This window comes from Chrysemys picta, chromosome 5 (genome assembly GCF_011386835.1).
Source record: "Chrysemys picta bellii isolate R12L10 chromosome 5, ASM1138683v2, whole genome shotgun sequence".
NCBI lineage: Eukaryota > Metazoa > Chordata > Testudines > Emydidae > Chrysemys > Chrysemys picta.
In genome coordinates this window covers 116,107,386-116,131,294 of record NC_088795.1, presented here as the reverse complement: position 1 = coordinate 116,131,294, position 23,909 = coordinate 116,107,386, and the positions used below count along the sequence as shown (strand labels likewise).

The 23,909-nt window shown below is 41.2% G+C and overlaps 2 protein-coding genes across 12 annotated transcripts in view; one reads left to right on the top strand and one right to left on the bottom strand.

The window, feature by feature from the left end:
- Positions 1–23,909, top strand: part of ZNF518B (zinc finger protein 518B) — a 429,620-nt gene that overhangs the window by 209,819 nt on the left and 195,892 nt on the right. The window lies entirely within an intron of this gene.
- LOC135972110 (cytokine-dependent hematopoietic cell linker-like) overlaps positions 1–23,909 on the bottom strand; it is a 74,336-nt gene that overhangs the window by 21,906 nt on the left and 28,521 nt on the right. Inside the window, exons 3-6 of the mRNA XM_065598517.1 lie at positions 13,086–13,157; positions 12,097–12,146; positions 7,226–7,266; positions 5,542–5,704 (exon numbers count right to left, since the gene is read on the bottom strand). Of these exons, the coding sequence (XP_065454589.1) occupies positions 5,542–5,704; positions 7,226–7,266; positions 12,097–12,146; positions 13,086–13,157 (326 nt within the window). The remainder of the gene's footprint in view (positions 1–5,541; positions 5,705–7,225; positions 7,267–12,096; positions 12,147–13,085; positions 13,158–23,909) is intronic.

Below are 23,909 nucleotides of genomic sequence, written 5' to 3'. Positions count from 1 at the left end.
ACAGACAGGCTAGTGAAGGGAGTGTGTGGTGTTCTGGCAGTGTTGTGGTGCTCGTTGAGGGGCTTTGTTTTGCTGTGGGTGGTGGTGTTTTGGTTTGATTTGTGTTTCCTGGACTAACAGGACTTAGGTGGAAAGGCTATGACAGATACAGAGGCAGCAGTGGTAGTGACCCAAGCAGTGGAAGACAGAATGAAGATGACTGGATATGGAAGCTGCAGTATGTACCTGATCCTGGATGGGGTCCTGAAAAGAGTTTCAGCTGCATGAAATGCCACCTGATAGAGCTAAAGGAAGAAAAGATCCAAGGATTGGAGATACAGGTGGAAACTCTGGTTGAGTTTAGAAGGGGGTTCGAGCACATGATGCAGCAAAGACATGAGGAGGCTGAAGGGAAAAGCTCAGACTTGCAGATGGAAGCAGGACCAAAGAACTCTGAGGGGAGACTGCTGGGTAAGGCAAGTGGACAGTGGAAGCATGTGACTAAAGGTATGTCTACTTTACCTGCCGGATTGGCTGGCAGCGATCAATCCAGCGGGGGTCAATTTATCATGTCTACTCTAGGCCGCTATTGACTGGATCACCCTTATCCATTCACTAGTTGACTCCCTCAAATAATCCTAATAATAGAATTATAGAATCATAGGACTGGAAGGGACCTTAAGAGGTCTTCTAGTCCAGACCCTGCACTCAAGGCAGGATTAAGTATTATCTAGACCATCCCTGACAGATGTTTGTCTAACTTGCTCTTAAAAATCTTCAATGATGGAGATTTCACAACCCCCCTAGGCATTTTATTCCAGTGCTTAACCACCCTGACAGTTAGGAGGTTTATTCTAATGTCCAACCTAAACTGCTCTTGCTGCAATTTAATCTCACTGCTTCTTGTCCTATCCTCCGAGGTTAAGGAGAACAATTTTTCTTCCTCCTCCTTGTAACAACCTTTTATGTACGTGAAAACTTTTATCATGTCCCCTCTTGGTCTTTTCTTCTCCAGACTAAACAAACCCAATTTTTTCAGTCTTCCTTCATAGGTTATGTTTTCTAGACCTTTAATCATTTTTGTTGCTCTTCTCTGGACTTTCTCCAATTTGTCTACATCTTCCTGAAATGTGGACTGGACACAGTACTCCAGTTGAGGCGTAATCAACGTGGAGTAGAGCGGAAGAATTACTTCTTGTGTCTTGCTTACAACACTCCTGCTAATACACCCCAGAATGATATTCACTTTTTTGGTAACAGTGTTAGACTGTTAACTCATATTTAACTTGTTATCCATTATGACCCCCAGATCCCTTTTCACAGTACTTCTTCCTAGGCAGTCGTTTCCCATTTTGTATGTGTGCAACTGATTGTTCCTTCCTAAGTGGAGCACTTTGCATTTGTCCTTATTGAATTTCATCCCATTTATGTCTGATCATTTCTCCAGTTTATCCAGATCATTTTGAATTTTAATCCTATCCTCCAAACCACTTGCAGCCCCTCCCAACTTGGTATCATCCGCAAACTTTATAAGTGTACTCTCTATGCCATTATCTATAGCATTGATGAAGACGTTGAATAGAATAGGACCCAGAACTGATCCCTGCGGGACCCCACTCACTATGTCCTTCCAGCATGACTGTGAATCAGTGATAACTACTCTCTAGGAACGGTTTTCCAACCAGTTATGCACCCACCTTACAGTAGCTCCAGCTAGGTTGTATTTCCTTAGTTTGTTTATGAGAAGGTCATGCAAGAGCTTATCAAAAGATTTATTAAAGTCAAGATATACCACATCTACATCTTCCCCCTATTCACAAGACTTGTTACCCTGTCAAAGAAAGCTATCAGGTTGGTTTAACATATTTTGTTCTTGAAAAATCCATGCTGACTGTTATTTATCACCTTATTATCGTCTAGATGTTTGCAAATTGATTGCTTAATTATTTGCTCCATTATCTTTCCAGGTACAGAAGTTAAGCTGACTGGTCTGTAATTCCCTGGGTTGTTCTTATTCCCATTTTTTATAGATTGGCACTATATTTGCTCTTTCCCAGTTTTCTGGAATCTTACCTGTCTTCCATGACTTTTAGAAGATAATCGCTAATGATTCAGATATCTCCTTACTCAGCTCTTTGAGTATTCTTGGATGTATTTCATCAGGCACTGCTGACTTGAAAACATGTAAGTTGTTTATGTAATTTTTAACTTGTTCTTTCCCTATCTTAGCCTCTAATCCTACCTCATTTTCACTGGCATTCATTAAGTTAGATGTCCAATTGCTACTAAACTTTTTGGTGAAAATTGAAACAAAAAAGTCAATTAGCACTTCTGCCATTTCCACATTTTGTGTTATTGTTAATAGAATGGTGAAGCATGATTTCCCTTTACAAAAGCCAGGTTGGTTCTTACCTAACAAATCACATATATCTATGTGTGTGACAATTCTATTCTTTATTATAGTTTCTACCAATTTTGCTGGTACCGAAGTTAGATTCACTGGCTTGCCAGGATTGCCTCTGGAGCCCTTTTTAAAAATCAACATTAGGGGGGATTTGATTGCAGCCTTCAACTACCTGAAGGGGAGTTCCAAAGAGGATGGAGCTCGGCTGTTCTCAGTGGTGGCAGATGACAGAACAAGGTGCAACGGTCTCAAGTTGCAGTGGGGGAGGTCTAGGTTGGATATTAGGAAAAACTATTTCACTGGGAGGGTGGTGAAGCACTGGAATGGGTTACCTAGGGAGGTGGTGGAATCTCCAGACTTAGAGGTTTTTAAGGCCCAGCTTGACAAAGCCCTGGCTGGGATGATTTAGTTGGGGTTGGTCCTGCTTTGAGCAGGGAGTTGGAGTAGATGATCTCTTGAGATCTCTTCCAACTCTAATCTTCTATGATGCTATGAACATTACATAAGTAATTTAATGTTAGTGTGCTTTGATAAGTGGGATATGTTCAGGTCAATCTTAGTCAAGTCACATATTCATTTATATAGCACTACTACCTTTATCATTCCAAAACATCACTGGTAGTGTACCATGCACAGCTGTGGAATAATATTTGTTAACCACTTCATGGTGGCTGAGTGCCCCAAGTATATTTGGCAGTACCTTTAAACCTGCCAAATGTCTAAGCTATGTCTAAGGCATTTCACTGAATTCAGTGGAACAGTCATTTGAAACATCAGCAAAGGACATGAGAGGATCTAACAATGGAGACGTTAGTGGCTGGCTCAGAAACAACAAAGGATGTGCAAACCCGTCAGTTTTCCCCGCTCATCTTACTCATGCAATTAGTCCCAATCATACTCACGTGATTTCGGCACATGGAGGTGGCCCCTCCAGGCATGGATCTGACCCATCCTATATTGAAGAAGGGTGTCAGCTACCTCTGCAGCTCTACACCCCACTTTCTAGGACTCTACAGAGGAATCTCCACTGGGGATCTATGCAGGGTGAGAGGGGCAGTACTAAGCAGGGAATGGACAATCCAAGTTGGGTGTGATCAGGGTTGTGGGGGATGCACATAATTCCCCTGTGGCTCTCCAAAAATTATCTGGGAAAGGTGATAAATCACCAGACTATATCGTTCCTGTTACGCAACCTCCACATTGGGGAAGTCCTCCTGAAAGTGGAGGTTCCCTGGGCTACATAACAGTGGCCAGCAGAGTCCCTGCAAGCCCAACTCCACTGCCAGGGAGTGATCGTGGTGCCTCTCTGGCCCAGAGCTGGTATTGGTTGAAAAAAGCCTCCAAGATAGCCCAGGCCCCCTGCAAATCCTGAGAGATCTATAGAGTTTATAGGCCAACTCTTTCAGGAAAAGAGGGCAAGCTCCATCTCTGCCATTTGGGAGGAATTCTACCAGGATGTCTTTGTCAAGTCCCACTCTGTTACCCCTCCAGCAGGGGCGGCTCTAGCTTTTTTGCCAACCCAAGCACAGCAGGCAGGCTGCCTTTGGCGGCATGCCTGCGGGAGGTTCCCGGTCTCACGGATTCGGCATACCCACTGCCGAATTGCCGCCGAATCCACGGGACCGGCAGACCTCCCGCAGGCATGCCGTCGAAGGCTGCCTGACTGCCGCCCTCGCAGGAATCGGCAGGGTGCCCCCCGCAGCTTGCCGCCCCAGGCCCGCACTTGGAATGCTGGTGCCTGGAGCCACCACTGCCCTCCAGACTCTACCTCAGGAGAGGGCAAGGTTGGCCTATTTTCTTAAAAACCTCTGCAATAGAACAACAATAATAATAAAAGATGGTTAGAAACACTCTCCCCACCAGACAGTTATTCATTCAGAAGGTATAACAGGAATTCTTCCCAATATCTACATTTGTTTCTAATACACACATTTATGCTTGTCTAAAATGTGCCTACATGTTGATACACATCCATGTACATAAGCATGCTTTTCTGAGTCAGTACATTTTCTGGGTCATTAACTTTAAGTGCATATTTTTATTTCCTATAAAAGATTGCAGAATGGGACATGAACACAAAAGTTTGTCTTTCTGAAATGCATTTTCAGATTCTTTTCTGGTATGTGACAGCTACAGGTCATAAATAAACTAAAAATAGCTGTCTATTTGTTTAATATGCTTTTCTTTGGATCCATCAGTCAGAATTTGCATTGTTTTCCCCAGGCAGTAACTGTACTCTAGGGTGTTCTTAGATAAGCACCAGAGGATGCTTACCATAGGGTTCCTAACAGAAATGTTCCCATTGGCAAGCAGGGGGAAAAAAATAGATTTAATCAAGCATTTGAGTGCTGCTACTTCAGTTTCCAAATAAAGCCTGGAAATAAGTTTTTAGAACTCAGCATAGCCTCTCCCTGACTTGAACCCATACTGTGTTCATACACGCTGAGGAATCTAAGGAAAAATGAGCTCAGTAATTTGATTAGGGCCCAATCTAAATCCTATTGAAAACAATGGAAAAGCTTTGGCTTCAGTGGGAATTGAATCAGGCCCTTAATTTATACAAACCTCTCCCAGTTGCTGCTGTGGAATTTATTTAAAAAAATTTGAAAATTAAATTTAATTAATTAATTTATTTGCAATTTGTTGGGTGCATTGTATGTACATATTTATTCAGATATTTCTGCCTATGGCTCTCTGTTTTTTGCCGGGGTTTAAAATCTCTAGAAAGTAGTTATTAGGGCTAACTAGTATAACCTATAGGGACCACCTTTCTGTACCCCAAAATTTAACAGTGGCTTGTGTCAAATAATGTATTATATGTAAGCGCTAAAATAAAATGAGACTTGAATAGGGTCTTCTGTAAAACAAATCACTGACTTGATTAAAATACTGAATTTTCCTACAGACAATCCTTGGGAAATTTATTTAAAAACAAAATGCCCATTCCTGAAGGATGCGGTAGGTGCCCTTAAAATAATATTTCAGTCATATCCAAGTTGATTATCCTGGCAATCACATATTTTTCTTTCTATGTCTTTCACCCAGTGGAGCACTTGGTCTAAACATTTTTAAAAATAACCAGACTGAGCACAATCTGGTCCTTGCTTTCCCCACTTAGTCCAAGGACTCCATTCTGTTTTAGCACAGAAGTAACTTACCTGCATACTCAGATTCTTTTATAGGTTTGGCAGGCAAAATTTTCAGAGCATGCATTGCCTCCAAGCTGGAAGTTTTTACAGTATGATAGGGATACCGTTCTTCATCAGGTACATCATGTGAATGTTCTGATTCATCCTCACCCACTTTTGCAAAATGTTTATCCTAGGTAAAAAGAAATTCAGGTAACACAATGAACCCGTAGCTGCAGGGCTCACTTCAGGCTTGGCCAAAGTGAATGCAACTCCATTGACTCAGATGGCTTTACTGACTTCAGTGACCAACTGACTTTGATGGAGTTGGGCTGACTCAGGCCATTTCATGCCTGCAGACTGTGAACTGGGAGTTTTGTTCAGCTGTTGAAGGGATGAAGATGAAAGGTTGCACATGGTACACTGGTACAGCAAAGTTTCTGTTTGCAGTTTAGAATGTAACTAAGGCTGCATACAAACATGAAAGTGACTTTAATTTGAAAGTTAGTGGGACTCAGGCTCCTAAGAGGGAGATTTTCAAATAGCAGTTAGGAGTCTAATTTCCATCAACTTTTGCTGAGAATCATTTGTGCCTTTGAAAATCTCCCCTAAGTGCCTAAGTCACTTTGGAAATGGTAATCTGGTTCCTAAATCACTTAGAGACTTTTGAAAATGTCACACAGAGTGTAACTTAACCAGCAAAGCACATTTTTAAAAGTTTACATTTCACTGTAATATTTTCAATGTGTCATTTGTGCTATGCTGTTCAGTTACATAAATCATCAAGCTAGGGAATAGAACTAATATTATCGCCAAGGGTATTGCTTAATGGCAGAACATTTCTGGCCTTGGACTCTGTGAATCTGAACATCAGTGATTTATGTAATTAACCAGCTCATCACAAATCGCAAATTTTAAAATAAAAATATAATATTCAAAAGTCACTTTTGGTTAATAACTATTTAAGTATTTGAGTCCTGAGTGCTTGCACTAGCAAATCTTCTGTGTCCAAGCAAACAAGGCTGGGTCGTGAATTCTACTGAATGGTAGAATTGCAATCAATTTTCAAATTTGAATGAAAGTTCACTGCAATGTTTTTATTTGTCCAGCTCTTCTGTTGGCACTACTTGGGTACTAATTGTCCAATTTATAACACATGGTCTTGCCATTCTTGTTTACCCCAACTTCTATTGACTTTAGAGTGATTTTTGAGGTACTCAAGTGACACAGAATCAGGCCATAGATAAGCAATTGGCTGCTGAGTAGTCTGCTCCTGTCAGCTTCAGAAGTTCCAAGCCTATCTGGAAATAGCCATTTTCCATGTTTATTTTAATACAAAATTACACACTAGAGAACAGATGCATCTTATACTTTTGTAGATTTGATACTGAATGATTATTCTAAATACAATGATACTGTAGTTCAAACAGAACATAGCTATATGCAGAAAATGAACCCTATTCCTGGTATTTTCAAAAACAAGCATTGGCCTAATCCTGCTCCCACTGAAGTCAATTTAAAGCTCTCATTGATTCCACTAGGAGCAGAATTATGCCAACACTAAGCACTTTTCAAAATCCCACTCTATATTCCATGTGCTCAGACAGAAAGGATGGTCTTCCCACAACAGCACTACAGCAGGCGACAAGCTTAAATTTCAAGTTGAAGTGAAAGTAAAGCAAAATTTTCGAAAGAAATGGCAAAAAATACTTACAAAATTAGATGTTTTTCCAGGAATATTTCTGCTCTTGCCTTCTAAATAAAGTGGTCAGAAAGATTACAGCAAGTATTATATATTCTATATAGAAGAGTGATACATTATTTAGCATTTTATTAAAGGGAACAGAACTTAGTTAACTTTATAATATACTGAAAATATTCACATAGCGCACATAGTGACAAATGCTGGCTGCCCCTGAGTAGATACATTAGTAAGGAAAGAGTCTTATGGAACCTCAGACCCACCCTTATTTCATCTGCACAGAGGCTATCAAAGCCAAGTTTTTCTCAAATGGGTGCCTAAAGCTAGGTGCCTAAATAATAAATAAAAATATTGTAAATAGTTTTATGGTCCCCCATCACCACAGCATCTGAGCACCTCACAGTTAGAGCTTAGAAGAAAACAGTTTTCCTGTCCCATGGATATTTTTGGGAGCTCAAAATTTCTTCCTGTCTCAAATCAGGACAAAAAGTTAAAATCTCAACTATTTGTGAACTGAAAAAACCCCCAATTTGTTTGGTTCTGGGCAATCAAAATGTTTCATTTTTATAATTTTGAAGTGTTTCATTTTGATTTCAACTTTTTTTTCTTTTTTAACCTCTTTATACTCTGGATTAAATTCTAAAGTAAACATAATTTCAAATCAGAAAAATTGAATTTTTCTTTTTGAAAATGTCAAGATAAAATGTTTTGATACTTTTAGAACTTATCTCATCATTTTTTTTTTTTCAAGCTGGGAATTTCATTAAAAAGGACTCCATTTCACAACCGTTTCAGTTTCAACAAATCAGTATTGTTTGGTGGAAAAAAAAAAATTGAAAAATTCCCAACCAGCTCTCCTCACAGTCTTTAGTGTATTACACTCTTGTGAGGTAAGGAAGAAGCATAATTCCCATTACCTGGGAGACTGGGTCACAGAGAGACTGACTTGCCCAAGATCACACAGGAAGTCTGGGGAAAAGCAGAGAATTGCCTCTAGGACTCCTGAGTCCTAGGCTTAACGACTGGGAGTAGCCTTCCTCTCCTATGTGACCAGAGTTTCAAATTTTCAGCAGCCATCCCACCCACCTGGAAAGGGGCAATATAATCAAAGAAGTCAATATAGTTTTGATTTTTTCACATAGCTTGTTTACCTATGCATGCTCCCATTTGATATATATTGTGTTGTGTAGATCCTTTGGTCATTCTAACTGACCCTGACCAAAAAACAAAACAAAAGAAACACTCTTTTATGCATCATTGTTCTTCTGTAAGTTAAATGCAATACATGATCCCAGCAACAAAATATTGCACAATTTTGCATGGCCCAGCAGATGGCATTAAATGTTCATTTGTACTGTACCTGTACTACTGTTATCTCTGTTCATATAGTCATCCATGGGGGAGGAGAAACAGACTCCTGCAAACTATGGGCCTGACTCTCTGCTCACTTACACCAATTTACTACTATAGCTCCATTGACTTCACTGAAGTTACTCCTGATTTACACCAGTGTAAGTGAGAGGAGAATCAGGCCCTACAAAAAATAATGATGAAAACAAACCAGTGCTTTAAAGTTTCATTCTTTGGTTTTCTGTTTCAAGTTATAAAAATGACTCTATAGTCCTTGAGTTCCAAATTAAACATCCTCAACATGACAGGAAAATGAGTCACATAGATCAATATTATTGGCCACATTCTCTAGTGTAATCAAGTGGAATTTGGAACAGGACCATGCAGAGGTGGCGTCGTTCCCAGCATAAATTAGAGCAGCACAAAGACATCAGTAACTTAAATTTACACCTGTATGCCCAGAGCCCCAAGCCATTATAGTAAAGTGGGTGAGGTTCTGTGGCCTCTAATGTGGAGGAGGACCAACTAGATGATCATGATGGTCCCATCTGGCCTTTAATGTCCATGAGTCTGAGTCAGAGATCACTGGAGCTCAGAGGCATCCCAGCCATGCCTCCTTTCTTCTGGGAACACCTCTTCTGACAAAGGGTGGTGAGGATGGTCACAGAGCCACAGTGCTGGCACTGTTCTATCTAGGGATTCCCTTTACACAAGGAGAACCCTCAGTTTCTGGTTAAGTTATTTGTCCAGCTCCTTTCTGCTGACTGAGTAATGCAAACCAGCCAGTACAGGAGGCAGAATCTTCCTCTTATGTCATGATGGACTTTCAGTTCAATACCTTTTCTATAGTAGTGACAAACCTTATATACAGTAATGTAACACAACCGACACAATGTGTATTGGGGCCTGATCTTGCAAAACACTGAGCACCATTTGAAAGGTGCATGCTAATTGAGAGCTCTCAACACTTTTCAGGATGGTATTCATTTCTTTATTATTTGTAATGTGCTCATACCCTCAGGTCTCAGTCTGATCAGGGCCCCATTGTGCTGGTGTTGTACAAGCACATGTAGGAGACAGTCTTTGTGCCAAAGAGTCTATAATCAAATTGACCTCTTCTTATCACTGTTATTTTCATTGGAAACTGAAGACTTATAGTTGGTGTAGACTCAGCGTTTCTCAGCATTTCCAGGTTGGTGACCCCTTATTCAAAGTCAAAACATTTTCACAGCTCCCTTACACATTTACTATAAAGTAAATGTATCAATGATAACAATAAGCTCATATAATTATGTGTGTGTATTTCAAAAGGTTGACAGAAAACAGCTGAAGTGTAAGGGGCTGCAGGAATTTTGGGGCATGAGATTTTCTTTGCTTTAGATTAGAATAAAATTTTCAACATGTGGTGATCTCCCACGGAGGTTCTGACCCACTGGATGAGAAACATTGATGCAGACCAAAGTGCCACGCGTTACTATATTGCACATTAGTACCGAGTATCAAAATTGCCTTTTTACTTTAAATGAGAAAGCAGGGACAACTTTGATTCTGAGGTCACACTAATTAAAATAGGAGTTCACAGGGTCTGAATCTGCACCCATGGACTTCAGTACAAGAAGGTATTTGAAAGGTCAGTGATTTCATTATGTTTCTAATAGTGACATCAGACAGGAAGTTGTGTTTTAAAAACAGCCCAACCTTCAGATGTACAAAATTGGGTTGGAAATTTTTCAAGGGTAAGGCTCTCATAGGCAGTTTCTAGTTTGTCTGGAAATATCATGAAAAATGCCCATCTCATGTATTTAGGCATCTCTGTTTTAGGCCTTAGTGAGGACCTGCAGGATCCTCAAAAATTATGTGGGTTCAATTCAAGGGATGAGCAGGAGAATAGGCTGGCCTCTCTTCCGAGACTAGGGGGAGGGGGCAGGAAGATGCCAGTAAGTGCCAGCTGTAGTGAGGTTTTGCTGTGATGTGGCCACTTGTCCACTTGGAAGTGAATCAAAAGAAAACACATGTCACCAAAACCACCAGACAGGTTGGTTTTATTTTATCTGAGTTGGTTCTTTTCACCACAAAACCTATTTCCTATTGGTGCTTTTTGGAAACATCACCTAGTGGTTAGGAGGTCACTTCCTTCTTAATACGGGGAACCCGGGGATCACTTCCTTCTTAATAGGGGAACCTGGGTCCTCTGATAGATACCAAGGTCTGGCACCCAAGAGCACCTTAAGGCTACCCTCCCTGGGCCACTTCCTACCCCTTTCTCTATAATCCAAGCTTTGCAGTCTGTAGCAAAAGGTAATGAAAAAAATACACTAACTATACCTTTAGCCTGTCTGAGGCCAACAGTAGGCTCCTCTTTCCCAGAGCTGTCTGGATTCCTTTTAAGCTCTACCTCCATCTGGAACATGCTCTGCAGCTGGGCAAGGTCAGCTGGGCCCCGAGTTGCTCTTTAACCCCTTCAGACCAAGTGCTGGGTTTATACACCCCATAACATCTTCTATTAAAAAAGCCCTGTGATGCTAATTTAAAGTAAAAAGTAAGGGGGTGGTGGATGTACCCATTTTAGCAAACAGTCCTTTATGTGTGAATGTGTAACATGTGGTAAGATGCACATGTTGTACAATAAATGTAGGGTACTGGCTTTACATCCAGCACACGTGTTTAATAGAGCCCTTGATTCAGCAAAGCACAGACAAACATTCTTTACATTAAGCATGTTCCATTAAAATCATGGGGTGAAATCCTGGGCCCATGGATGTCAGTGGGAATTTCCCCCCACTGATTATAGTGGAGCCAAAATTTTACCCACAAAGTCAATGTGACTTGAATACATGCTTAATGTTAAACATGTGCTTAACTGCTTTACTAATGAGGTCTAGAGAGCATCTTATAATTAGGATTAGGACCTTATAAATAGGAGATGTTTACTTTTTTTTTCTAAATTAAAATTGATTTTTTGTTTTGCAAAAGGTTAAACCCCCAAGTGTTTTAGAAGCGATCAACTGTTTTGATCATTTAAATCAGATCTGATGGTACAGACACCTGTGCCCATGAAACTCGGCACAGGAACAGAGGTCTGTGCTAGCAGATCTCATTGCAGGATGGGAGCCTAAATGGGGCAAGATAGATATAGATAAAAAGGCACTTTTAAAAAAAAGCTTTATACATTCTTTCCTCCCATGGTTTTTAGAAGCAATGAACCATTTCATTAACAATTCAATGTTTGTTGTTTTAAATCTCCATTTTATATGCAGCAGGATAACTTATTGTGATGTAGAACTTTTTAATGCATGAGGCCACAAAATCAGTCGTCTTCTTGTGTGCTGGTAGCTTTTGGCCTCATTCATTAGTTGACACCTGAGTTGTGTATATTTCTTACAATAGATCAACACACCTGGGTTCTGATTCTATATTCTTTGCATATCGCAAACTATTGATGACACCAAGGGTAATAAGCATGGTAAAAAGAAAACAGAACGAAAAATATTATTGAGAAGAAACATGGTATAAATAGTAACATAGTCTTTTACCTCTGTGGTTTAACTCCAGTTTACTTGCTGCCTTCATGTTTGGCCAAGATCTAAATAAGTAAAAGAGAACAAATGCATTCACCAAAATATTAGCAAGTTTATCAAAACCTCATTGAAGGATTAGCATAACAGAATGAGGGAACTGCTAATCATTTAAGTGAGAAAACATTTTTGGTAACTGTAGGAAATTTGATGATTTTGGGGCCTCTTTGTCTTGGTTCTATTGCCAGAAATATGTTGCAGTTACATAGGACCCCATTTTTCCTATGCAAGAATCTAAAAGCATTTTACAAATACGAATTAATTAAGCCTTGTAGGTAAATAGTATAAGTCCTGTATTAGTGATTCAGTAGATGGTACCTTGCCTTCTGAATCTGTACTGATCCAGTGACTTAGCATGCGCCCCAATGAACCACCAAGATGTGAGCACAGAGGATCCATATGCACGGATCTCTCCCTTCACTGTTGGAATGATGGCTCTGTCTGTCACCCTCATCCCTCCTCACCCTTTGTACCTCAGATCTATTTATCTGTCCCAGTACTTATATGGATCCATCATTGTGGTATTTGAACACCTACCAACTATTAAAAAACAGGAAAATAACTATGTTTTTGAATATAGATGTAGCCAGGATTAGGAATAAATTTACACACAGCCCATCACCCTAATATCTGAGCAGCTACTCTAGGAAACGCTCAGGGTTAGCAAAATATCAGCTCTAAATCTTTGGGCTTCAAACTCCCCCCTGTACTTAGCGCTGTCCTATATCTTCTGCTCTTTTTTGTCTTATCTCTTGTAGCAGCTACCGAACAAAAAATGAAGCTGAGTGGTTTCCTGTTTAGTGAGCTCTCTTCAAACCACACTGGATTCATCTGACCTTTAGCTGGCCAGCGTTTGAAGCAGCTGTACATCAATAATACATTTTATAGTATTTAAATAGTATAAATAGTACATTTATCAGTGCTTTAAAAATAAAAAAATTACTTACCTATTCATTGGCAAAGTTAGTTTCCTGTTTTTCAGATCTATTGGCCGTTCTACTATAGTTTTCCTGTTGACTCTGGTTCAGTAGAAAATAACTTAATTAGAAAATAGTAATAAGTTGGAAACAAGCTTTCATGGGAGCAAAATGAGGCCCAGGTAGCTTAGAAGTTTTTCAAATCTGGGAAACTATATATATAGCTGAATGACATTTCTCCCCCCCATGTCTTTTCCCCCTTATCCCTAATGGGAGGATTTGGCTTTGCCGGTTCTTGTTTTTAACAATTTAGAACCAAATTGTTCCTGATGCAAAAAGGAAGGGGGAGGAAAAACCCATGGGTGACAGGAAACTTTGAATTCCAACTCCCAGTGACATTATTCCATTAGAGTGGGGATGCATTAACTTTTTGTGGAAAGGAAAGGGAATTAAGCTACCAAAACCTATGGCTGTCCAGCCACAAACTCCATGCCAGAAGCTGTGACTGGAAAACAGGGGATGGATCACTCAAAATTGCCCGGTTCTGTTCATTCCCCCTGAAGCAGCTGGCACTGGCCACTATCAGAACTCAGCACATGGGGCTAGATGGACCTTTGGTTTGCCCTGGTAGGGCTGTTCTTATGGACAGTGGGACACTTGCTGAACAGTAGGGCATACATGAAGCTCCTGCCCCAATTGCTGCCTTCATGGCAACATAGCTCTGCTTCCGTGCCATGCCCTGTCCACTTGCAGTTGCTTCTGAGACCCCTTTGGAGTGGGGTTTCTTCTAGAAGGCAGAGAAACCCCGGTGAAATAATACTGATATATGACTTAATCCTGTAAACTCCTGCAAGCTTAATTTCTAAAGACTACTCCCATGCTTAAAGTTAATCATGCACTTACGTATTTGCAGGAAAAGGGTCTTACAACTAGCTTACTGCATAATCCCCATAGATTTCAAGGGTGACAATTCCCTGGTGAGCAGTTTTCCCTAGCTCAATTTCTGGCTTGCTCACTCCAGATCCACAGAGCCCAACAATGCAGCTTTCTTATGCAGGGTTTTGCTGTGGTCTCTGATTCGTGCAACAGAGGCACTGCTCCCTCCTTCTGCATGATGGGGAGTTTTCCACGCCATTTAGCACCCATTCTGCTTTGTTACAGAAGGGAGTTAGTGGCTTTTAAGTTAATGGTAGCATTTTCCAGCCTTTGCAATCAATGATATTCATTCTCTAGCTAGAGCATGTTCGGAAATCTTAATTCCATATCTGTGACCGTGCCCTTCATTGACACAAAGTACCATGATGCCCATTTCAATTCATAATTCAAGTCACATTATTTATGGCCATCAAAGATATTAAGGAGGAGGAAATGTAGGGTAGCATTAATTTTAAGTGTCCATTGACTAATGTTTAATTGCTGGCAAAATGCAGTGAAACACCTACAGAAATGCATTTGACATTTACACTAATGCCAGCTGAATTCAGCATGATGGATTCTATTATAATAGATTATGATTAATTCATGATGAAATGGATATATAAAAGTTTCTGTTCCAAAATCTGAAATTTGCCAAGAATCATGACACTAAGGGCCATATTCTGGTACACTTACTCAAATTCAGGGGTATCTTACTTCACACAGTTCCATTGACTTCAATGGCACTACATCGGTGTAAAGTGCAACTTACCCTGAGTGAGGATATCAGAATATGGCTCTAAGCAATAACAGGATCAATGCACAGCCTAAAAAGAGTTAGAGATTCATATTCATTTCTCCTAGCTCTTCACTCTCCATAAATTTGTCCCACGTGTGAACAGTGACACAAAGAAAAACTGGTAGTATCCCATTCAATATTTTCACATCCAACTGCAGCACTTTAAATGAGTCCAATACTGGCTATTTGCTTTTTTCATTAGATTGCTAATTTCCACTGATAATGCAACAGTTATTCCTGTGAGTAATCTTTAGTCACAAGAAATTGTACATTTCACAGTCTGGCCCAAAAGGTTCACAGGCACTTTCAGGTTGGTTGAACATTATTAGTATTATTTATAGTGCAGCAGCAACTAGGGGCCCCAATCATAGACCAGGGCCCCAATGTGCTAGGCATAAGTACATAAGAAAAGCCATTCTTGTCCAAGGAGCTAACAATCTAAATAAAGGACAAGAGAAAACAGACAGCTACACCTAACAGATAGGATGAGCACAATGACAAAAAAGTAGGTCAGCAGGAAAGAAGTGGACCATGGAATACATTTAGGCTGTGGGAACCTGTGCATTATGTAGTTACACTCCCAAAAAATCAATGGGACTAATCATGGGATGAGAATTACTCATGTGAGTAATGCCTGCAGGATCAGGTTCCTTGACAGAAACACTGTCTCAAAAGAAACACTAGGCCATTATTTCTGCAGGGAAAATGTCTGTTTTAAACTTTACAGCTGAACAATAGTGCTAGATGTGACCAAAGGAGCCTGTTTCATATCTCAGTGCCGCTTATCCTACTCCATAACTCAAAATTATGTTCAGTATAAGTGTTTACCAGGGCAATTGTTAATTAATTTCACTATTAAGGCACTAGTAAAATAACTAGCTTAGATCCTGAACTGTGGTTAAAAATGTTACACATGGTGTGCGCGGAAGTGTGATTAAAACTTTAGCGGCTTAGAAATCACAAGGTAATTTTGTTATATTGTGGTTTAGCGAGCATTGTGTTGCTCATTTCCTTTTCTGATAAAATCTTTTTTCTCAAACACTGTAGCTTAGTACTAGCATTCTGGTCAGCAAAGGCATCGGTCACAGGCATTATGACTCTGATGAAGCAAAACTGAAATCAGTGGAGTTTAAGTAAATGGGACATACTTAAAGTTAATCATAGGTAAAATTCTCAGATGCACCGAAGTCTCTCTTTCAAAAATGAGGTGGTATGATGGCTACCATCTTGGCTAACCCACTAAAAATTGAATCAGGGACCTTCAGAGCTAAAAGCACTGGATGCTACAGCTTGAGTTAAAGAGCCAAGACTCTGTAGCTCGAGGCTCATATCTCATAACAACTCATATTTTCTCTAATACACACTCACTGATGGGCCACATAGGCCTTTAGGTCCACATCCTCAAATGTATTCAGGTGTCTACCTAAATGGGAATTAGGGATCTTAATACTTCTGATGGGCATGGAGAACCTAACTGCTAACTATCTCTTTTTTTAAAAAAATGAGACTTAGGTTCCTAAGTCACTTAGGTGCTTTTGAAAAGTTTTATCCCACGCGCTTAAATGTTTTGCTGAATTGGAGCCTATATTATTTTTAGTCCAAAAAGCCCCTTTCCCACTGTACATCAGTAATAGGATGCTCAGTGGGAAAAAATATACAGAAGACAACATTTTATTCAGTGTTGTGAGTAGTAGATAACATTGAATAAAACTGATGCTCAGGTAAACAAATAAAATACTGAGGCCATCCAACTGCCAGTGGTTCCACCTGGGCAGACTCCAGCATCCATACAGAGCCGTGTTTTGTTTTTAACTTAGGTGAATGTTGGTATCAAGACTGATAATTTGTTAATATTTATTTCCTTTTTTAAATGTCTTTTTAAAAAATCCCCAAAAAACTAAATAAACATTTGGAACAGCTTCTCTTATTAACACCTACTGAGCAGATTTATGTAACTGATCATTGGCAAAAATTTTAAAATGGTGATCAATATATATTTGCTTATTTAAATTGTTAGTACACTACAATTAAACTGTGTTGGGGTACGTCTACAGCACAAAAAAAAAATGCAGCTCCGCTCACCCCAACTCACGCTACAGAACTAAAAATAGCAACATAGACATTTGGGCTTCAGTTGTAACCTGGATTCCAAGACTGTCCCCCCTCACTGTTGTTTCAGAGACCAGGCTGCAGATCGAGCACAAATGTCTACACTGCTCTAAGCCCATATGTCTACACTGCGCCTTTCAACCCTATAGCACAAGTTTGAGTCAGTTGACGCAAGCTTCTGCTTCTTTTTTTACAGCGTAGCCGTACCCTGGATGTCCTTGATAACATTTTAAAAGGACACACACAAATAAACAAACTCACCAGTTATCCCAAGATCAAATAAAATAACCCAGGGGTAGGCAAACTTTTTGGCCCAAGGGCCACATCTGGATCTGGAAATTGTATGGCGGGCCATGAATGCTCACGAAATTGGGGTTTGGGGTGCGGGAGGGGGTGAGGGCTCCGGCTGGGTGTGCAGGCTCTGTGGTGGGTCCAGAAATGAGTTCAGTGTGCGGGCTGGGGCTCCGGGCTGGGGCAAAGGGTTGGGTGCGGGGGGGGGGAGGGCTCTAGCTGGGGGTGCAGGCTCTGGGGTAGGGCTGGGAATGAGGGTTTGGGGTGCAGGAGGGTGCTTCGGGCTGGGACCAAGGGGTTCAGAGGGCAGGAGGGGGATCAGGGCTGGGGCAGGGGATGGGGTGTGGGAGGAGGTCGGGGTGCAGGCTCTGGGCGGTGCTTACCTCAAGCAGCTCCCAGAAGCAGCGGCATGACCCCTTCCAGCTCCTATATGGAGGCACAGCCAGGCAGCTCTGCACGCTGCCCCGTCCATAGGCACTGCCCTTGCAGCTCCCATTGGCTGTGGTTCCTGGCCAATGGGAGCTGTGGGAGGCGGCACTTGGGGCGGGGGCAGCGTGCAGAGCTCCTTAGTTGTCCCTACGTGTAGGAGTTAGAGGAGGACATGCCACTGCTTCCAGGAGCTGCGCAGAGCCACAGTACGTGCAGAGCGGGGCAAGCCCCCGACCCTGCTCCCCGACTGGATCGCTGGAGTGGGGCAAGCCCCGGACCCTGCTCCCCGGCGGGAGCTCGAGGGCCAGATTTAAATGTCTGAAGGGCCAGATGCATCCCCCTAGCCGTAGTTTGCCCACCCCTGTAATAAGCCCACAAGAACATAAATATAACAAAACTTAACCACCATGTTGGTTAAATGAAGATTTCAGAAGTGCCAAATAGGGACATTTCCTTAGCATTTTTCGAGAGAGTACCCTGGTGCTGAATAGCATTAACCATCTGCAAACATACAAGCACTATTTTTACACTCAGAACACAAAAGGTTAGAAGAAATTAAAGCTGCTTCTATCAGGGAAACAAATCCCCTAGTATATGTGGTATGAATCCTGCTCCTCTAGTCCTCTGACAATACAGGCATTCAAAACTGACAATTAAGATACACATTACGTACTTATATCTATATTATAGCCTAATCTTCTAATTGGAATTGCTGCAGTGAATCCAAGTCTGGCTATTTGGCACTGGATGAAGAGACTAAAAAAAATATCCCTGTGGCTGAAGAAAAGCACAGAACTATGATAAGGCACGTTTGTCATCCTGTAAAACATGGAAATATTTTACTTAGCCTTTCTTCTTATTTCCAAATACTTACTGAAACTAGCCCTTTAAAAAAAACCTGCTGATGCTAAACACAGATTATATTATATTTCTTTTTCTAAAAGTGATACAGTGCTGCACTTTGAAACTTTTGGAAGGAATTTGGCATTTGGCAGTATAAAGAACTGTCAGTTTCCCTTCCAGACCTCTTCTGTCAGCACAGATCAAACTTGTGCAGCCAGCAAGGAAGTGTTTCTGGCCAGGTGAGGCCAGACTGTGTACTATTATCTAGATGCATGTGGATCAAAACTTTCTCAGGGAGAGCATTGTGTACCTCAAGAGGGGAGAACATGCATTGCATGCTCTGTCATGCCTTTCAGTGATGCAGTCTGTGCTCTCTCGTGGACCACCAGGTTGTGTTTGCCTCCTCCTTGTGTAACTCCGTTTGCACAGGAATTCATTACACACAGTGCAGGGCATTGCCAAATTTCTCCATTAATTTTATGTTGTGTACCAATTTATATTTAGCAACCTATGTTACACCCTCGATCCAAGCCATCCTGTGACACCCAACAACTTTCACAAATGTACTCAAATACTTGGCATTGTTATTACCAGCAAAGTTCGAAGCAGTGGCTTGCTGACTGAACCCTTTTTGTGAGGAGAAGCATTAACGTTAGGAACCTGAAAGATAACTAGATATGCTTGAAAAAAAAAATGCAGGTTAGGGGTTTGTCGAACGTGTAGTTATTACTCCTATAACTGTGTTTGTGCCAAGTGTTTTCTTATCTACAATAGCAGTTCTGTTACAGGCACAGCATAGAGAAAGGAGCTTAGGAGAACAGTGGAGAGAAATATAAATACTTATTAACTGTGATATGAACTCTGTCTCTGCAGTGGATCTCTGCTAAACTCACCCTAAGTCATGGATTCTGCAGAAGGATCAGCAGGGGTACAAAATGAAGTACAGCTATCGCACATACATACTTTGCAGGTTTTCTGCCCAAGTAGCTAGAAGCAAAATATTTGTTTGTGTGTAAGAGAGGGAGGATTAGGAGGGGAATGTGGATAGTAGACACAACCGCAATTAAAAGAAAGATTGGACCAAATTCAGCCCTGCCCCACACCACCGAAGTCAATGGGAATTGCTCACTTTCTATGCCAGCGCATAGAATATTTAGTCCAATATTGTTGTTGTCCTGTTGACGTACCTATAACATCGTTAATGCATGTCCTCACCACTAGGGTGCTTCCTCCTGCCTGAACACAGCATTGCAGGGGACTATGCCTCCTGCACAGCCTCTGGTGGCCACTTCCTCAGCCACAGTGACCACTTCCAGCCGGTCTCTTCCCCGAACTCCCACACTAATCTTCTGTGTCTCAGCCCTCTGGCCAAGTCACACAACAGTTCAGTGCTCTTCCGGACATCAGCTTTACCAAAGGTCCTTCACCTCTCCTGGGCTTGACTCTAAACAAAAGGCCTTTTCACCCCTCCGGGGCTAGACTTCAATTCTTCCCCCTTGTTAGAGTATTGACCCCCCCCCAGGCTTCTCCATGCTGGGAGTCTAAGTGCTACTTAAACTAGTCTTCCACCCCTCATGGGCTTCTAATGCGCTGGTCCTCACAGCTCTAGCTCTAACTCGAGGTTCCTCTCCGTTCTAGGGTCCCACAACAGGAGTTAACCCTGATCCTGTAACTTTGCTTTCTGGTCACAGCCACTCACAAACTACTGGACCTTCCTGCAGGCCCTTCCCAGAGACAGAGAGAACTCTCCCTAGCTCTTCAGGGGTAGTAGCATATGATGGAAGACTCGCTAATATAATACCTATATTTAAGAAAGGAAAAAAAGTGATCCAGGCAATTACAGACCTGCTAGTCTGACCTCAGTAGTATGTAAGGTTTTAGAACAAATTGTGAAGGAAAGAATAACTAAATTCATAGAGGTAAATGGTAAAGGGAATGCAATGCAACATGAATATATCAAAGATACATAGTGCCAGACTAACCCAATTCCTTCTTTGAGAAAATAACTGATTTTTTAGATAAAGGAAATGCAATAGATCTAACATAGTTGGACTTTAGTAAAGCATTTTAAATAATGCCACATGGGAATTTATTAGTTAAATTAGAGAAGATGGGAAGCATTATAAGGTGGTAAGGTCAAGGAGAGAAGGCAACAGGTTGTGCTGAAAGGAAACTATTGGACTGGAGGGAGATCTACTAGTGGAGTTCCTCAAAGATCAGACTTGGGCCAATCTTATTCAATAGACCTGGGCACAAAAAGTAGCATGAAACTTGCTGATGATACTAAGTTGGGAAGCATTGTCAATACAGAGGAGAATCAGAACATTAAATAGGAAGCTCTGGATGACCTTGAAGACTGGAGTCACAGAAACGGGATGAAATTCAATAGTACAAAATGCAAGGTCATACACTTAAGATCTAATACTAAGAATTTCTGCTATAAGCGGGGGGCTCATCAGTTGGAAGTGACATAGCAGGAGAGAGACCTAGGTGTGTTGGTGAGTCACAGGATAGCTATGAGCCATCAATGTGATGTGGCTGTGAAAAAGGCAAATGTGATCCTAGATGTATCAGGCAAGGCATTTCCAGCAGAGATAGAGAAGTATTAATAACTTTTTACAAGGCATTGGTAAGATCTTACTTGGAATACTGGGTACCATTCTGATCACCCAAGTTCAAGAGAGATGAATGTAAACTGGAACAGGAGCAGAGAAGATTGATGATCAGGTGAATGGAGGACTTATCTTATGAGAGGAGACTGGAAGAGTTTGGTTTGTTTAATCTAACAAAAAGAAGACTGAGATGGGATATGATTGCTCACTAGAAATACACTAGGGGGGTAAATATTAGAGCGGGTGAAGAGCTATTTAAGCTAAAGGAGAATGTTGGCACAAGAACAAATAGGTATAAACTGGGCATGAACAAATTCAAGCTGGAAATTGGAAGGTCTCTAACCATCAAAGGAGTGAGGTTCTGGAACAGCCTCCCAGTAGGAGTTGTGAGGACAAACAACTTAATTAGTTTGAAGAGAGAGCTGGAAAATTTTTTGAGTGCAGTTGTGTAACAGGGTTGTTTGTGATGGAAGGGGGCAGGGGCTCACTTCCAATTTATGTCATATGTTCCTGAAGCCCATGCTTCAGGGTTTCAGCCTCTAGGGGTCAGAAAGAGATTTCTCCCACCATGTATTCTGGGAGGGATTTTTTAATCTCCTTCCACTGAAGCATCAGGGATGGCCACAGGTAGAGGTAGGACATTGGCCGGGGTACGTCAGGGCTCTGAGGTGGCACTGAACATTCTCTCAGGTGCTTGGTTGGCTGGTTCTTGCTCACCTGCTCAGGGTCTAACTGATTGCCATATGTGACACCAGGAAGGAATTTTCCCCCTCATCAGATTGTCAGTGACCTGTTTTTTTCTACCTTCCTCCAGTGTGTGCGGATGCAGCTCATTTGCCTGAATTATCTGGATATATCTCACTTAATCATTTCCCTGCAATAGGGGGAAGGGACTCTGGCCCTGGTGCACCTTAGTCTCTCCTATTCTCTGCCTGTGCCACATGATAGTCTAGTTTCCTATGGGCTGTAACACTTCAATTTTATTTCAGTTCTGTTGGGTTAGCATGCAGCTGTAGGGTGGTGTTGGTGGTCTATGCTTTCTAGCAGGTTAGCATGAGTGATCTATGGCTCTCTGTCCCACTCCACTGGAGTTCTCAGCTCTATTTAAATAGTATTTACCCTCCTTCACCACCACAGCTGGGGTCAGTTTCTAATTAAGCCCCATCACAGCTAAGAGAGGTCACCATTTAGCTCTTCTGTTATCAGTTCATCAGTGAGGCTGAGGGACAGCTGCTAAGTCATAGGTATGGCTAAGCCCAGCTCACCTCAAAGGGCTAGCCAGCTCATAGCAAATATTAATAGCCCTTCTCTATGAACTACTGTGAGCTTGAGTCAGTGCTATTGTTCCCACTTCCTAGCCTCTGTCCAGCTTCTCAGACTCCTCCAGAACTGACTGGTAGAGAGCTTGATCTGGAATGAAGAATTGAAGTGAGACTAGAAGCTGGATAGGTTTTTGTTCTTTATAATATTGCAGCAGCTTTCATATCACATTCACTATTAGTCCCTGGGAAAACATTCCTTCTAAAAACAATTCTCCCTTGTCATATATTTTCTCCTTGTGTTGTAATGTTCAAAAACATATTTTAACTTCCTTTCTATTTTGCTTTTATCTCACAAATGTTATGGCTTCCTGACTTGTGCTGAGTAGTTCCTGAACAAGCTGCTTTTAGTGACTTTTTGTCAGCATTTAAAGCTGGTTTGCTTAGCATTGTGCCTACTCTAGTTTGACATCTTGGATGGAAACCTCCAAGTCCTTATTCATATGAAGGAGCTGGAGGGGTAGTCACATGTGGAAGAGTTTGCGGGCTTCTTAGCCCTGGAATTCCAGAGTCAGATTTTACTAGGCCCTGATGGAGTTGCTCAGTTTGTGGGAAGGATGGCAAAGCCTCAGTCTCTGTCTATTTGTATGCCCTGCAAAAAGGCTAGGTAGTACTCCAGCCTCTGTCCTCAAAGGAGGACCAGGGATACTTTTTCCCTATTTCCCGCAGACACGTGTAGTGTCCCAAAGGTGGGCAAGAGGCAAGGCAGGTGATATGCTTCACTCTGTAAATAGTTCTGCCCAAAACAGAACAGATCAAATGAATCTAGAGGGGGGAAAACAGACACTAGAGCACTCAACTTTTATTCACCCTACATACAATGCCATAGGGCTTCATATGCCTTTATGCTTAATATCAGCAACTCAGAAAAATAATGCTATCCTGTTGGGAAAGGTATACAGTGACTTAATTTTTTCATCCTGTATCTGTGTTCATAGATGCAAATGCCTGAGCCAAGTATGATGATTTCACGTCACTATATCACAATATTTGCGAAGGAGTCTTTTCATACCAAATTAGAGCTAAGAATAGTAATCATTTAAAAAAAAACCTTGAAAAACATTCTTTCTAAAAAACAATTATGCCTCAGTCATGTGTTTTCCCCTTGTGTTACAATGTTCAAAAATATATTTCAATTTCTTTTCTATTTTGAGTACTTCCATTTTTATATAATGACTGGAGTCTCTGGAAAAATTTCCCCCAAAACCAACACTCACAATTATCCTGAGATGAAAAGACTATTTATTGATTCAGGTGGATGTATTTTGAATACATAGAATACATAGTTTTCAAATTCTTAAGTTCACAAATTCTTACACAGAGAGAACATCTTATATAGAGATAGGTGAGGAGTAAAAATAGCAGTTACTACAGATGCAGGGCTGGAATGTAACAATTTTCTAATGACTTGCAAGTTTAACATGGGGCTCTGGCATTGCAATATAATATCCATAAATCTCATTTTGAAATGTAAGAATATAACAAAGTTCCCATTTTTGGGAGGGAGAGACTTCACTATATGTCTTGCGTCTGATGA